Source organism: Lonchura striata, chromosome 15 (genome assembly GCF_050655825.1).
Source record: "Lonchura striata isolate lonStrDom1 chromosome 15, ASM5065582v1, whole genome shotgun sequence".
NCBI lineage: Eukaryota > Metazoa > Chordata > Aves > Passeriformes > Estrildidae > Lonchura > Lonchura striata.
Window position 1 is genome coordinate 15,301,742 of NC_140717.1, and position 16,706 is coordinate 15,318,447.

At 44.5% G+C, this 16,706-nt stretch overlaps 1 protein-coding gene across 2 annotated transcripts in view; it reads left to right on the top strand.

Moving 5' to 3' along the window:
- The window catches only part of TMEM132B (transmembrane protein 132B), a 228,985-nt gene that overhangs the window by 84,693 nt on the left and 127,586 nt on the right, over positions 1 to 16,706 (top strand). The window contains exon 3 of one of the 2 annotated variants that reach the window (XM_031506201.3): positions 15,602 to 15,742. The exons of the other annotated variant lie outside the window; for it this stretch is intronic. Coding sequence (XP_031362061.2) covers positions 15,602 to 15,742 — 141 coding nt within the window. The remainder of the gene's footprint in view (positions 1 to 15,601; positions 15,743 to 16,706) is intronic. 2 annotated transcript variants of the gene reach the window in all.

The following is a 16,706-nucleotide window of genomic DNA, read 5'->3' on the forward strand; positions in this document are numbered from 1 at the left end:
TGTAAAAGTAGTCTTACATCAAGTGTCATGTTCAGCATAAATTGAGAATGTGGAGGAGGCTGCACTTTTAAACCTGTGGCAGGAAATCACATTAAATTCAATGTAATTACATTGTTCTAGAAATGTGATTATGTGTTTCAACTACCAGCCTCCCACTAAATTACTTGAGATCAGTCTCAATCTGTGGAATGAAATCTGCCTGATTTAGATGTAAAAAATGCAATAAATATGAGGAAATGCATTTTGCATTTATATTTTATGTTCACCTGTGACTGCTTATTACATTCTCCAAATCTAGCCTTTCCCCATCTCACCTGCTGCGTGCAGGGAAATTAAACCCTGACTTTGCTTAATATCAAGATTTAGTCTTTGCAGCACCATGTGTATGACATTGGCTACTTAATTTCAGATAAAGCTGCAGAGAGATCCAACTGCAGGAATATTCAGTAAAGAAAGACGCTCCCCAAGTGAAAATAAGATAAAATGTTCCCAGGACTAAGCCAAAACTTGAATGTAATGATATGTCTGAGGTTTTACTGTTCCAAAAAGTAGAAAAGATGGATAATATTGGTATTTCTGATAGATGAGTTTGAGATTACAGCTTGCAGACCCACTTCTGAAACCCACTGCTAGTCTGGTGGGCAGAGTGTTCAAACTGAGAGAACTTGTGCCTGAAGTTAATTGAGGATGACGTCTTGACAGTGAAGATTCAAGCCAGGAAGGCAACACCACCAGGAAGGAGCGGAGCACTCTCAGCACCACTGAAAATCAGAAGATGTCAGCCTCACATTTAGTGATTTTTTGAATGGTGCCTCTCTAATTTGAGCTCTTCATCAGCAAATCAGATCATTTATAGCCCAGGTATCAGCTTAGAAAGCAATCTCAGCCCAGCAGCACACTGTCTTCACTTTTAATATCCACAGGTTATTGACATTGGTAATTGAGAATAAGGCTTTGTATCAGCAATTACTTCCTGGGAGGACACTGTCCCTGAATGCCTCAGCTTTTGACTCTAGGATAAAATCTGACACAGTGACAATAATTGCTGGAGGAAAAAATTACAGCCACAATCAGGCAGGCATCAACAAACAGCACCCCTGCAGGAAAGAGCTCTGAAAGGTGAGCTCCAACTCCGTGTTCATGTTGGAACTGGAAAACAATTATGACTTGTGGGTGCAAAACTGTGTCCATAAAAATACAGTGCAGATTGCTTTTGTTTCTTCATCCCACGGATCTTCTGTAGAAATAACAGAATCATTGGATCAGGTTGCATTTCTCAACCTTTCAGTCCCAACATCTTCTCCTGGGTGCAGAGCACCACAAGAACTGGTGACTTTTTGAAAGGGGAGAGCTTGATTTATGAATAAATCTTTTCCAGCTGTCTCTGGCTAACTCAAGTAGAAGACATTTTTAAGCCTCCCACCCCACCTCCTTTCCATATGAAGTCTCAGTGAATGGGTCTTCCCCTTTGGTTTAATGAATATCTCAGCAGTGCAGTCAAAAGGACCATGGGCATAAAGGTTTTGCAGCTCTAGAAACCACTCAAATGTTCTGTGAAGATGAAGTAGGGAGGAGCATAATTAATCTTTCTGTCTCTTTCAAGATGTTTTAAGATCAGAAAAGGTCATTTTCTGAGAAGAGCTGGTGAGGAGCTCGGGGGGAAAAGGGCTTGTCTTCAGGAATTAATCCCCTGGTCTCTAGGATTGGGCTCCTGAAATATGTCTAAAAGTGCCTGATGTAGGAGAACAAGGAGCATTTCTTCCATCTTCGTGCATGTTATAAACCATTTCTAGTATAATTAAGGTCCCCCCCACCTCCCAAATTGTTATGAATATTCATGTCCACGTGATGAGGGATATTATTTAATGAAGAATTCTTTTTGTTTTCCACTGCTATATCAGAATTTCCACGTCCTGAGAAATCCATTTTTATGTTCGAGTCAACAGGGAGGTTGGCCTGCTGAGGGCCTTGTCTAGCCCTGCTGTCAAGCCTGGGGAGCAGAGCTGTCCTGCCTGTCCCCAAATGTGCTCCTTGGACACCCTGGGAGCTGGAGGCTCCCCAGAGACAGCTCTTCCCCTGCAGGCACAGGGAAGATGAGCCACAACAAGCAGACACTTGTTTTACACATCCCCTTGAAGCAGCCGAGGAGCGGCTGCTGTTTTCCTGCTCAAGCATAACAAGCCATAATTAGTTTAGCCCTGGGTTATTGGTCCTTGCTGCACAAGCTCAGGAGATGTGTGTGTGCTCGTGTTCCTCACAGTTAAGGATTCTGGTGTAAAACCGTGCTGGCATCACCCTCGCTCACTCACAGCCGTTTTTTGGCTGGCCCCAGATTTACAAGCAGATGTTAAACATCCCCAGTGCATGAAGATGATTTTGCCCCCAGATGCCAAGCTGTGGGACCATCACATGGCACCACGGAGCTGAGAGCACAGCGTGCTGCCCCTTGTTAGCGTGACTTAACAGCTGATTTCCTTTAGTGAAGGTTTGGAATCCCCCCTAAGCACAGCAGATTCCCTCGCTGAATTAGATTGTCTTTCTGTGGTTAGAGCCTGTATATCAGAGCAATTTCAGTATTCACATCCCCTAAACAAGGCTCATTAATCAAGAATTCATGACTAACAGGGTTAGGGACTAGTGAAATTGGGAAAGCAGAATAGAAATGGGAAGTGCTTAATGCTCAGTTGGATACAGTGTCTCACTGTGAGTGTTTTTCTCTGAAAATCACTGAATTGTTATAATGGATTGTGGCTAGATTTTGAAATAGCTGATTCTGTGCCCCACAACCCCCCTCAGTGGGAAAGCCTGGCTTTGGAGTGTTATTGCAAACAGTGTTTTCTTTGACATGCTGAAAGTTTAAGAGGCTTCTTGGTATCTAGCACCTTGGCTTGTGTAGTCTTCAGAAAACCTGAATTGTTCCTCCTCTCCCTTTTCTGATTGTGACCTTTGGCAGAGATGGTTTTTCATCTGGTGTCTGAGGATGTGTAAGGAGCTTGAATCATAAAGACTGGTCAAGAAAACAGGCTATCCAAAATCACAGCTGTGAGAGTGGCTCGTTCATATCCTCAAAAGTTGGAATTTCCTTTGCTTTTTGTCTTCCAGAAGCTCTCCAGGGCAGTGCTGAGTGCTGGAGCCACCTGTGGTTCTGCCTGTAAGAATCAGCTGCTGCTCAAGGACCTTTTTTTAGTCCTTCCCCCTTGGCAATCTCCTGAAGGAATGTTGTTTTCTCCCAAACTGGAGGAGTATCTCCTTTAACAAGGATGTTGTGACTGAGTGTGGTGGAGGATCTGCTGTCCTTCCAGGGGGAGTGCTGCTTCTGCAGGTGAAACCAAACCAGAGAAGTCCTGGTGGCTACAGCTGCAGTGGTAAAGCAAAAATGCTAAAACCTAAAGGAGGTTTTAGGATGGTTTTAGGAAGGAAGGGGAAAGCTACAGAGGGAATGGTCCCATCCCTCTTCTGATTCAGGAAGTGAATTTATCCCTAATCCTGGAATACTCTTCTGAACACACACACAAAGCAGGAGCACGCTCCTCTGCCACTGAAGCCTCCAGTTTTTGGTTATAGCCTTTTTGTCCCATTATGTCCCCAACATTTTATTACATGCACGGGTCCAGGACTTAGGTCTTTGTTAGAGATTAATGATCTGGAAATGGATTTGGCCTCCTGAAATCTGAATATGTAAAAAGAAGTCAGAAGCACAGAGTGCAGCTGCCTGTCACCCTGCTGTTGCTGTGCCAGACCTGTCTAAAAGGTCTGTATCATGTTGGAACCCATCCTGGAGCCAGCTGCTGTCTGTGAGTGATCTTCAGTCCCATGAACACTTGAGTTTAATTTAAAAATTGCTGTAAGGATTAAAAAATCCTTCCCCAATCCTGCTGGTCCAGGGTGAGTAATTTCTTCCGACAGGCAAGTAAAATGCCATTAGTTTCTTGCATTACCATCAATCACTCTGGTAAACGGCAAGTAATTTTTGTGTGGTGGCTGGTAAATTTTCCTGACAGCTTTGCAAGGCTGGATAAGCTTTCTAAGTTGTGGCAGCACTGTGAGCAACTCACTTTGGAGGGCTGAATCCTCCTGAACTCTTTGCCCATCTTTGGCTCTGGAGCTGCTGGGCTCTGTCTGTCAGGCATCAGCTTGCAGAATAATATTTTGGCCAGATCTGAAGAGCAGAAGTTGGGAATTGGAGCTTCAGGATGTCCAGAGGCAAAAAACTGTCCGTTCATCTTCATAGCTGGAAACATTTTAGGCAAATCCAGGCAGACAGGGTTTGGCACCATCCATTTGTGGGGTTTTCTCTGGACTTCATTGCAGTGGATGATGGACCCAGCCAGCCTCTGCTGCACAGCTGGGCTCAGACCAGAGACCAAAATCCTTCTCAAAACTGCAGAGTTCCAAAGGGGGATTCACAGAGTCATTGGTGAAGGCTCAATCTACCTGCAGAGAGTGTTCAAAGAGCTCCTGAGAAGAATCACCTGAAGAAACCAAACTGGGCTACAGAGATAATATCTGTTGGCACCGTGGCCAAAGGTTTAGCTGAGCACCAGAGCGAAATGCTGACTCCTGAGGAGGATCCTGGAAAATTGTCTGCAGGTTAGGGGAAAAAAAACCAAAATCTCATAGTGAAGAAAGGAGAATGGAGGGAAAAAACCCAGGGTGAAAAAAGTCTTTGATGTTTTATCCCAGCTGGAGGGCTGTTCTCATCAGAACTCGCTCGTTATTAGCCCTGCTCGGTGGTCATTGGTGCCTGGAGTACAAACCACATAATCATAATGCTCACTAAAGTTTTCACTACCAGCAGAAAAATGCTTTTCTGCTGTAATATATGGTGCCACCTTTTCAAGAAAAGTACTGGCCTGAGCTATGCTGGAAATTGAATTCTATCTTGTGGAAAGGGAGATTATTTCCTAAGGTTCCCTTATTCACCGTCCTAGCACAGTGCTCAAGGTAAAGGTGCACTCCAGGATGATTGATTGGCAAGCGTGAGAGGACTGCTGTTCCATGTGACAGGGATATAAAGAAGGATATTTTTATTTTTTGACAGTGAAGGGGAAATGGCATTACTAGCAATATTCAGCAATGTACTCTGCAGCCCCAGTTAGCTCTGCATATTTTATGGCATCCATTTTCTTTCTTCGATTAAACAACATAAAACCCCATAAAATACTCCAATAAAAACAACAACTACTAGTTCAGACAAAGTTCTTGTGGCCTTTTTAATTCTGGGAGGATTTTTCATTGCTGTGTTGTTTTTTTTTTTTTCACTTCCCTCTAACTCCATCCCTGTGCTCAGGTCAGTGTCTCCTTGCCCCAGCCTGGGTGGGGGTCCTGGTGACAACCTGTTCTGTGCTGCTTTTGTGTGCAGAGTGCTGAGCAGGCATGGGATGCTGCAGGACAGATCCCTTAAAGACCACTCCATGCTGTGAAACAACTGCTGGATGTGCCAAGGGCTGGGATGAGTTCAGTGGAATTAGAAGTGCATATAGATTTCAAAGATTGCTCTTTTGAATTATCATTTTTAGTTTATTCTTCTGCTGGTGCAGCTTGAAGCAACCCAGGAAGGTTCTTTTCACCCTATTGATGTCTGGTAAAAGAGAATTAATTATAATAATATATTGTTGGATTTAATAAAGTTTGAAAAGGAAATGCCTGATACTCCAGGATGGTGAGCAAATTCAGCTGCAGTGATGGAGTATTTTAAATGCTGTAAATCCTGATCCAGTGTTGACCATGACATGCCATGGAGCTCGTTATCTGCTTTTGCAAGGAGAGGGATGGAAAGTTTTTATTTGGTTGTTGTTTAGGCACTTCCAGAATCTCTGACCTTCAGAGCTTTTTGTTTTATTTGTACAGGCAGAAAAATGACCCTTTTATAACAATTCTTTGTCTCCCAGGAGGCCTGAACTCTATTCAGGCTGCAAATGTTCATTGCAGAGATGATCTCCAAAAGGAGCCTTTCAATAAAAAGAAACCTGTTAAGTAGCTTTGTCTTTGCAGGAAGAAACTTCTGCCTTACTTTGATTTTTTTCATTCTGGTTTCCAAAGATGTGTTTCTGCATGATTGCAAAATTCCAAGTTCAAATACTTTGAACTCCTTCAGGCTGGTCATGCATATTCTCCCTTAAAACTTCTGGGTTTTAAGGAAGAGTTTTGTTTCTTAGAGCACTGTGTTGGTTTCAAGGTAAAGGGCATGGTCTGAGCCTTTTAGATCTTTCAGGGAAAGGCTGAAGAGGCTGAAGGGGCTTTGATTTTTATTCTGTAGATGTGTTACAGAGAACCACTCCAGCCTTTCACCTCTCCTCTCTGCAGAGAAGGTTTAGCACAAATTGTTGTGTTGGAGGGAGGAGGGCACCCAGTTGGGTGCTGGAGGTGTCTGAGGACACATGGCAGCAGCTGGAGTAGCAATCCACATCCAGCTCAGACACTGGCTGTGATCTCTGGCCATGGAAAAGAGTTTTCAACCTTACAGGATGAATTACCAGCTCTGAGGGTTTGATATAAGTAATAATTAAGTGTGGCATGGGTGCAGAAGTAGAATTTTAGGATTCTAGATGAGGGGTCCAAAGGGGACAAGATGGAGGAAATTGGGTGTGTCCTGTCCTTTTCCTCCTTCTTCCTCCAGCTCAGGTAATTCCACAGGGGCACTGGGATGAAGGAAAATATCCCTGTGCCTTAGGGCAGGCTGGGAGCTGCCTGTGCTCCCTGAGGAGGGAGGGATGGTGGGAGCTGCTCGGGACTACCAGGATCATTTAGCTTGGAAAAAGACCTGTCTCCTCCTGATTAACAGCAGGAATGGTTCATTCATGTTTATTGGATATGTGTAAAGTGTCCAATGAGTTCTAGGAATTGTCTGTATTTATTTGCAAATTCTGGGCAATTTTTCCTGCCCCCCAGGCGGGCAAAGGACAGAGGATCTGCTCCCTTTCCATGCTGGTGTAGCAGGATTCTCTGGAGCTGGGCTTGTGAGCTGCCAGGGTTGGCAACCCAAACATCAGGCCTGTCCCATGCTGTCACAAGGAGCTGTCAGCACAGTCTAGACCCACACTTACTTATATTTTGATTAAAGTAATTTCTACATCAAAGGTACAACAGTGTTTTCAGGTGGACTCCAATAAATGGTGACTTTTAGTTTTATTAAGAACAAGCCAATTGTTACAGAACTTTCTGACCTGCAGTTTGAAGCAGTGCTGGAAAATTACAGGAATATATTGAAATTCAGTAGCTGTACAATTTTTAGGAATACAAGTACATGGTGTCTCCATAGAAATAATAGGGTTTTATCTCTTTGCATGAATTTCCAAGCAAAGGTGAGTAAACATCCTTATTTTGAAGTTGCCCAGCGAGTTAAATGGTTAATAGCATGTCTTGAGTCAATAGATTTGGACCTGATGTCTCCTGTCTCAGTGCCTGGCAACCCTTTTTCTGCCAGAGGGACAAAATTCCACTGTTGACATATTTCAAAGAAAACAGTGCTCACTGTGGGAGACGGCGTTTTCATCTCGTGTTACATAAAGGCTTCAGAACCTCTCAGGTTTCCATAGCAGTGTTGGAAATCCATATAAAACAGGTCTGGTTTGTGACAGGAATAAATAAGAATAAAAATTAATAGCTTTAATTTCAAGCCAATTAGGATGCCTTTCTGCTGTTTTTCTAAGCTGTATTTGCTTACCTGAGAGAGAGATAGAGCAGTTTGAAAAATGGAGTTTCTGCTGAAATGTGAAGATGAAATCTTAAAATGTCTTCTCTCCTTTAAAAAACTGACAAAACTTGGGAGTTTTCATTTGGATATGGAAATATAACATGATGCTTGGCTGCTTTGAAGTTGATCACATCCTCTTTGCTGATTTTATGAGCACAGTCTTATGCCTAGAAAATGTTTCTCAGACACCTTCCCTTTCAAAAAAAATCCTAAGGAGGGGTGACACTTCTTCTGACCTTGCTTCACAGATGTCAAATTTAACATCTCAGTGTTAAAAAAGCACTTTAAAATTCATCAATCTGGTCATCTAGAGCAGCTGAGGAACTCTCCTAAAATGTTGAGTCATTCTTAGGAAAAGTGGGGGGCTCTTGAGAGAAGCTGCTGCATTTTTTAAAGAGAAGTTATATGCACAGTTTGGTGAGAAGAAGGAGGAAGAATTTTTGGTAAAATACTCCCTCCATCATCATACCCTGTTTTTCATCCTGCCTTATTTTTATCATGCTTCTGTAAAAGCTTCCTCAGAATCATAAGCCATCATACTCAAGGGGTGGTTGTGTTAATTTGTCTTCCCTAATAGTTAATTTATCACATGGAAAGCGCCTTACTGTCAGAATCCAAATTAAAATCCTGTTTACTCTTTTCATTATTCAAAATCCAATATGCTAGTGAGCTTGATGTTTTACATAATTTGAAACATTTGATGGGCTGGGGGGGAAAAAAAAGGTTGATAGCTTCACCTTTTTGGGTAGAAGAGTGGTAATTGTATCATTCTAAATCTTCAGCATTTCAATAATTTCAAAGGGTTTTCTGTCCTGTGAGTCATTGGGCTTTTTTCCTGTCAGCCACCACTTGTGTTGAGCAGATTTGTTCCTGCCTTGCCCTCCCTGGACCTCTTTTATCCTCTGTGGAGCTTTGGCGTTGCCGTTCCTCCTTGGGCATTTTTGGATGGAGAATTTCTGTGTGTGACAGGAATCACTGCAGCCCCAAATGCTTGGCAGGGTTAAGGACAGCAGCTACAAAAGGTTCTTTAAAAATAACTGGTGCAGGGAGGAAGTGAGGTATGGCAGAGGGAGGGAAAGGCACATTTCCAGCGGGGTGTGAAGGTGGGCAGCACAGGAGAGCTCTGACCCGGCGCTGGGGAGGCGTTCTGGGGAAATGGGGCCAAGCAGGCAGAGCACAGCACAGCCAGCTCTGCTTTATGAGCCCGTTATGCACTGAGGGGTCAATCACTGCTGTAGGAATCCAGAGCATCCCTCTGGCTGCCCTGGCAGGTCTGGGACCCTGGCAGAGGTCAGGAACCCCCTGGACAGAGCCCCCAGAGACACTGGCTGTGATCTCTGCCCATGGAAAAGAGTTTTCAATCTAACAGGATGAATTACCAGCTCTGAATGTTTGATATCAGTAATAATTAAGTGTGGCACGGGTGCTAAAGTAAAATTTTAGGATTCTAGATGAGGGGTCCAAAGGAGACAAGATGGAGGAAATTGGGTGTGCCTTGTCCTTTTTCTCCTTCTTCATGCCCTCCATGTCTCACTGTGGTGTTGGCATTTTTCTGTTGGTTCAGGCTGGGGACACACTGTTCAACGTAGGTGACAGATATTGGCACGTTCTTGTAAATCCAGCCCAGGGAGTTTCTGGTATTTAATGTTTGTCACATCCCACTGAGGGCAGAGCCCCACACGCTGCCCTGCAGGACAGAGCTGGGCAGGGCAGCAGAACATGTGAGAGATCAACAGAATAAACAACCTGGAAACCAGCACAGACCAATTATGGCTTCTGCTTTGGCAATGGGGCTGACAGACAGAGACTTTTACAATCTCAGAATCATTAATACCACAGATTCCGACACACTGGAGCAGTTTTTAGCATGGATGAAATTCAGATGTCAAATCTGAAGTAAAACCCCAGGTGACTTTGGAGGTTGCTGCCCTTCTCTGCCTTTAACCCCAAGGGCACTCTGGGGCTTTTGTCCCACCATTGTTTCACTGGCAACACCTACTGGCCCTGGCATTTTCCCAGGGCCATGTGGAGCTTTTTGCCTGCTTTTTTTGCCTTCATCAAACCCTTTTACCTGGGGTTTGCTTCAGTTTGGTGCCTGGCAGTTGCTGTTTCCAAATTGCCATCTGCTTGCCATCTAGTTACACCTCTCCATGGGGCTGTGTAGGCTGCTTGTTTTACTTTGCTATAAAGCAGAATATTCTTTGTGTTTCTGCTCTTGTGACCTCTTTGGAGAGGGCTCAGGTCTTTGCAGGATCTTTATGTATTTTGAAGTGTATTTTAAATACTTGGAAAAATAACTTTGCTTATAGTGACATTAATATGGAATTGCAGAAGCAAACACAGCTGGCCCAGTGCTGCTATTTTAAGGAGAATTTGATGGGGAAGTAATTTGAACATAAATCTGTGACAGGTCTTTTAAAAGATAAAAGAACAAAGAACTAAAGTTCTTGGGAAAATATTTTGGAAAATAAGCCCTTGCTTAGCTTGGGAAGATTTAGGACCTGATCCCCAGAGCTGTTGTGAATTCTGTGAGAGGTGAGGCAGTGCAGGGTTCCTGATTCTCACTCCCCAAGCCCCCAGCAGCAGAAAGGGCATTTGCCTTGGTCTTTCATGGCTGGCTGCTATCAGTGGCTCTGCAGCAGGAGGGTGAAGGTACCAAAATATTCCTTGGCAGCTCTGGCTCTAACTCCTGGTTCTGCTGTTTATTTTCTGGGTGACTTTACATCACCTCCTTTCCTCCTATTTCTGGATTACCCATGAAGAATTTTGTCCAGGAGGCTCAGGAAGGGAGAAGAGAGGGATGGTGCCTCCCCCTGGGGGAGCTCCCTCTGCTCTGCCTGAATTTCCCAGGAGGTTTTGCTTTCACACCCTGCAGGGATGAACTCCTGACTGTCTGTGCCTCCCTCCCAAACGCCATGGATGTGGGAACTGTGAATCACTGACCTGCTTCTCTCTCCCAGCCAGCTCCCTCTCCTTCCTCCACCTCTACAGGAATCCTCGTGTTCCTCCCCTTCTGGAAGCACTGCCCATCTCACCCACACCCAGACCTCCCCAGATGTTATATCCGAGCTCAATGATGATTTTAATTTCTAATGCTTGGTTTAATGTAGCCTAAAACACATGTATTTTAACTAGAAAACTCCCCGGGGACCTGGTTCACAACTAATTGCTTGCTGTTTGTGCAATTCTTCAAATATGTTAAATGCTCTGTGAGGGCTTGGAATTACTCAGCTCTGCTCTGCTCTGGTCTTAAAGATGGGGAGGGCTGTCCAGCTGGGAATTGGGATGGATCAACTCTCATTCTGGCTCTGCAGAGAGTATAATTTTGGGCAAGTTGACTAAACTGGTTACAGCTTGGATTTCCTGTAGGGAAAGGATAATGGCTTTATTTTTAATTGGGCTAAAAATGTGTGTGGAAGGGCTGACTATAGGAATGGCTGGAAACTACAAATGAAATTTATCATAACTGTTATTATTAGTACGTCATAGAGAGTGAATTTAGCTCAGACCATGCTTTCCTCCCTAATGGAGTGGGGAGGGGATAAGAGGATTTCTAAAATAGCTCTGAAAAAGTCATTTTTCTCATCATTTTGAGCATTTCCCATCTACAGTGAGCACATCTCTGTTTTATTTCCTAAATATCTTTTCCTTCTGTTTCTATTTTAAAGTTCCTTTTGCCAAGACTTTACCTCCCAGTTGCTGCTGCCAGGCTTGGGGCTGGGGCTAGGATTCACAAGCAAGGATTTACCTTTCAGATTTTGCACTTAATTGTCTGGGAGGCTGTGGAATTCCCCTCGCCAAGTGCTCGCTGCTCAAATCCCTCCTGCAGCTCCCAAGTTTCCTCCCAGCCCTGAGGATGACTTTTCCCTTCTTTCCTTGTGTTGGGAGAGCTGAGAGAGGAGGTTTAGACTGGCTCAACTCACGGGGTCAAATCCATTGCAGGCTGGGATTGCATTTTAAAAGAGTTTCTGGTTCCAGGTTGGCAGGCTGGGAGTGCTGCTCCATCCAACCCATCACGTTTGTCTCTTTATATTCCGCAGGAAATGGGGGACACATTGTTCAGGGGAAAGTCCTGCCAGGGCTGCCCAATGTGTTCCAAAATCTACATTGTAAGCAGCTCCTCTGTGCCTCTGGAGCTGCAGGAGGGGGCTGTGCTCCCTCTGAAGCAGCTCTGGCACTTCTCCCCAGCTGCATCCCCTGGAAATCCTACAGGGACAGGGCAGGGCTTGAGGGGACCTCCCCCACCCCTATGGCAGAGATATCCCAAACACACAGAACCTGCTGCAGGGTAATTTCTGCCCAGCTCCCTGCCTCACATCCCTGCTCACTGCATTTTCAAATGCCACGGACACTGCACTGTTTTAAAGGTGGGTTTTCAGCAGGACACTTTTCTGTCTGACGGTTCTGCTTTTCAGAAAGCAAGTATTGCATGGCAATGAAAGGTTGCTTTTGCCAAATTTCCAATTGGCTGTCATGTTTTGTTCCTTTTTTCCTTTTTTTGCCCTTCTCATTTCAAAAATTATCTTTATAAAAAAAGTAATTAAGCCATCTTAGTGGTAGCAGTTGCTTATTGGGTCACGGTTCTGTGAAATACTTCAGCAGCTCCTTTCCACACTTTCATGCACAGAGAGGCAGAACTCTTGTCAGCTGGCAAATTTAAAGGACATCAGATTTTTTTTCAGGCAATTCCATTTATCCTTACAGTTCCCTTTGAGTTGGCAGAGCAACTCAGTATTTTATATGTGGGGAAGGGAGGTATAAGAAAATGAAATTATCCACCCAAGCTTCTAATTGAAGCCTGGCACAGAGTAGGGCCCACACACGTGCCATTCACCATCCTTTCTCCAGCTTGTGGCAGCTCTGCTAGGAATTTCTTACTCTTTTTTGAAGCCTCAGTCCCCAACACTTACAATGATTTTTGTGCCTGTGGAGTTTGGGGGAAGATTTAAAGATGTGAATCACTTATCTGAGGAGCAGTAGGCTCAAACTCCCATATGTAGGCTGGTTTCATTTGAATTTCTTGACTTTTCCTAAGTGAGAAGCTGAACGTAGTTTCTTCCTTCTTTCAACCTTCCTGGCTCTACTGATATCCAAAAATGCAAAATGACATCTTGTCTCAGCCCACCAGAGCAGATGCAATGCAAGGGATTAGACTGGAATTTTTCCTAAAATGCAGCGTTCTGAGACACTTTTGGAAAACGTGGCTGGGGAGCAGCGAGCGCTGCTCACTTGCTGCTCAGCCAGCAGGGCAGCACGGCCAAAAACCACAGGGCTCCTCTGAGGGGTCACCCTGAAGGGAAGCCAGCCTTGGGCCAGCAGGAGGGTCTCACCTGATGGCAAAAACCATCTCAGACACGGGAGGGTGAACAGCAGAGCTCCCTGGCTGAGGGGACACTCAGCTGAGGGGCTGGGCCAAGAGGGAGGTTGGTGATTTGGGGTGCAGGCTCCACGAAAGAGGCTGGGACAGCTGGATGTGCAGAAAGGGGGATGGTGGAGCTCCTGCATCCTTGTGCTCTGGGGGAGGACCACTGATGGAGGCAAAGGGGAGCAGCTTCAGGAGGAGCTGCACAGGGGTCCTGAATCCTGCCCAGGTGTGCAGGAACTCTGTCCTCTAGCTCTTCATCCTTGGTGTAGCTCCTCATCCTCATTGTAGCTCTTCATCCTTGTTGTAGCTCCTCATCCTCGTTGTAGCTCTTTATCCTTGTTGTAGCTCCTCATCCTCAGTATAGCTCTTCATCCTCATTGTAGCCCCTCATCCTCATTGTTGCTCCTCATCCTCCTTGTAGCTCTTCATTCTCATCGTAGCTCCTCATCCTCCTTGTAGCTACTCATCCTCATAGCTCCTCATCCTCGGCATAGCTCCTCAGCCTTGTTGTAACCCCTCAGCCATGTTGTAGCTCTTCATCCTCACTGTAGCTCCTCATCCTTGTAACTCCTCATCCTCTTCCTCCCAGCTTTGGTTCAGGACAGACAAAAGTAGCTGCTGCAGAGAGAAGCTCTCTGCAGTGCAAAGCTGTGTAGGAGGACATAGCGAGCTTCTGGCAGATGGGAAAAGGCTGATGAGTCCTGAAATTGTGAATAAATCCCAACTGTCCTGGTGTGCCCGTCCCCCCAGCATCTCCTGCCCTTCAATTAACCTTTCATTAACTAGGATTTGACCTAGGTGAAAAATCAGGTTAGAAGATTTCAGACATATTGTCAAGAAAAACATGGGAACTTGAGAAAATGGTGATATGGATTTCTTAAAAAAAAAAAAAAAAGAAAATTGGCTGGGGAAGAGAGAATTTAAAAACTGGTACTAACTGGTACTTTGATTTTTTGGGGTTTTTTTTTGGGTTTTGGGTTTTTTTTGCTAGGCCCTAATGATTTTTTTTTCAAAAGTTGTTGACTAACGAAAGAAAATATTGAATCCATTGCTGAGGGCCTCATTCTCTATCTCATGTCAATTAAAAGATTAAAAGTCAGTCTGAAATGAAGCCATGCAGGTGTCTTGCAGGAATTATTTGGTCCAGTGTAATTACTACAGAATAAGTGAATGTCCCTCTGACAAAAAGAAGAGGAGGTGATAGGAAAGGGGCACATCAACTTTGAGGAATGCTGTTTGGAGATATGAATGCCTGTGGGAAAGCAGGAAGGAGACAATTACAAAAATATCAGGTGAAATCCTGTTACAGAGGGTATTTTTCATCAGATTGGTTATGCCAGGCATGGATGTGACCCACCAAGTCGGTAAAGGCTTACAGGCAAAAAATAAGGATCTCATAAAAGCAGGATGAATTAATTCCTTCTCAGAGGAAAACACCACCCGTGGAGCCGTGAACTCACTTTGATCCAAGCACATGAAGCCAGCCAGAGCTCCAAGGAAGTTTTTAATGGTGTAACATGAGCACCAAGTGGCCATGAGGCATGGGGCAAACCCATCACAATTCACTGTTAAATAACACTCCGGGTCCCAGCAGTGCTGTTCCATTCCACCATATAACTGAAAGGTCCCTCTTGGCTTTGCTTTTAATTAATTAAGTCGCAGTAGTGGCGAGCGTGGCGCTGCAGCAGTTTCTCTCTGCCTAATTGTTCTCCAGGCATATTTGCAGCACTCCTGTTGCAATCCCAGGCTTGTTTCAGGAGTCAAGCTGCACAAATGAAGTTCCTGCTAATAACAGCAGTTAGTTTCCTATTCCTTGGCAATCTGTTCCTAACGCTGAGCCTCGCTGGAGCATGGACTTTTTATTTTTGGCAAGTTTTATTTCTTCTGAGCCAAAAAACGGTGACATTTACCAGCTACCACACTGCTCTCAAACTCTAGCCATTCTCAGGAAATCAAAGTTTTCCATGTCAGCATCATATTATTTTCAGCAGCAGCAGTCTGATGTGCCCAGTTTGATAGATCCTGCTGCAATGACATAATTATTTTCCTCCCTCAGTCTAGGATAACTTACACCTCTTCTCTCCTTCCTGCATTATGGTCTTTGAGCAATGAAACTCATTTTCTTCCATGCAGACGTCCCTAATATTAGAAGATACCTCACTCCCAAAGGTTTGCAGGCAGGAGGATGTATTTTTTATCACATTGCTCTTATTCCCCGCCTTAAACTGCAGGACAGACAAAGCAAATTAAATCAACTTACACTTCATCCCATCTGTTTCATTTGTATCAGACTGGTGCCACAGGAGCAGAAACCATTCTTCATCTCTCCACATTGCTCAAGCTGAAGTTGGCTTTGCACGTAATGAAACTCATACCTCACCTCTTTAAATGATTGGGTCCGTTTCATGTTTTTGAAGCAGAGTGACTCGTGTCGCTGATTACTGATGGGAGAGGGAGCATTTCCTTTCCGCCTCCTCGTTCACCCGCCTGGGTCCATGTGCGGATCTGTAGCTAAGGCAATCCTTGCTGTTCCCCACCAGGATCAGGACGGCCTCAGGAGTGAGGATCTCGGACATCAGGGTCAGCGATGCTGACCAGTGGGGAGTGCAGGAGGAGACGGACAGCGCCAGGAGCACGGCCACCCTCACCTGTGTGCACAACGACCCCGGCGCCGAGGACAGGTGAGCCCCTCCTGCCCAACCCAAACCTGCCAGAGACACACCCCTCCTTAACCAGCTCCAGTATTCCTCCTCTGCCTCCCTGCACAAGTTCTAGGTGATCTGCTCAGAGCTTTATTCCCCTTTGGTTCACTTCCGAGCTTTTGGGAGTAGATGATTGAATTAAACTGGAGGCGACCCCCCAGTCCTAGCTCACATCTGCTTTTCATGACCCTTCAGGGCAGCAGAACTTCTGTTGCCAAAGAGCCAACAAAAAAAAAAAAGTTAACTAAACCAGAGAAATATGGAGAACAAAAAATTAACTAAACCAGAGAAATATGGAGAACAATCAAAAGCAATGTGGGACGATGCAGCCTTCTTTATTTGAAAGCCATGAAAGTAACAGCTATTCAGTGTTATTTATTAATGCTGCAAAACACTCGGAGTGTCTCTGAACTCTTGGAATGCTCCGTACATTTGTGATGGGAATGCTCCCACCAGCTGGATCAAAATACTGAGAAATTTACGGTGTTAGTCAGAATGATGGATTTTACAAAACAAGCAATTTCTCCCCAGTATCCTGCAGTTACTCTACAGTTAAAGCACACCGTGCATAAATTTAGCTAGAAATTGTATAATAATTAGGAAATCACAAAACTTTATGTCAAAATTGTTATTTGCAGAGTCTTTTGCATCCATGTTTCTTTTTTTCCTGAAAACTCCTGTAAGGGAGGAAGATGGCTGCTGGTAATTGCTTAGACCTAGGAAGGTTATTGTCAGAGATCTGGAGTACAAAGAGAGTTTCTGTTCTGTTTAGTTTCTGAAGCTGTATTTGAGGAGCAAACAAATCCCATCCAGCCCTGTGTACCTGCCACTGAAGTGTTGAGGGGGAAGATATTTAATGTGGAAAGATATTTAATGGGAAGATATTTAATTACTTTTTAGAACAGGTGCTGCTGAGGAGAGTTCTCCTGGCTGTGTAAAACAG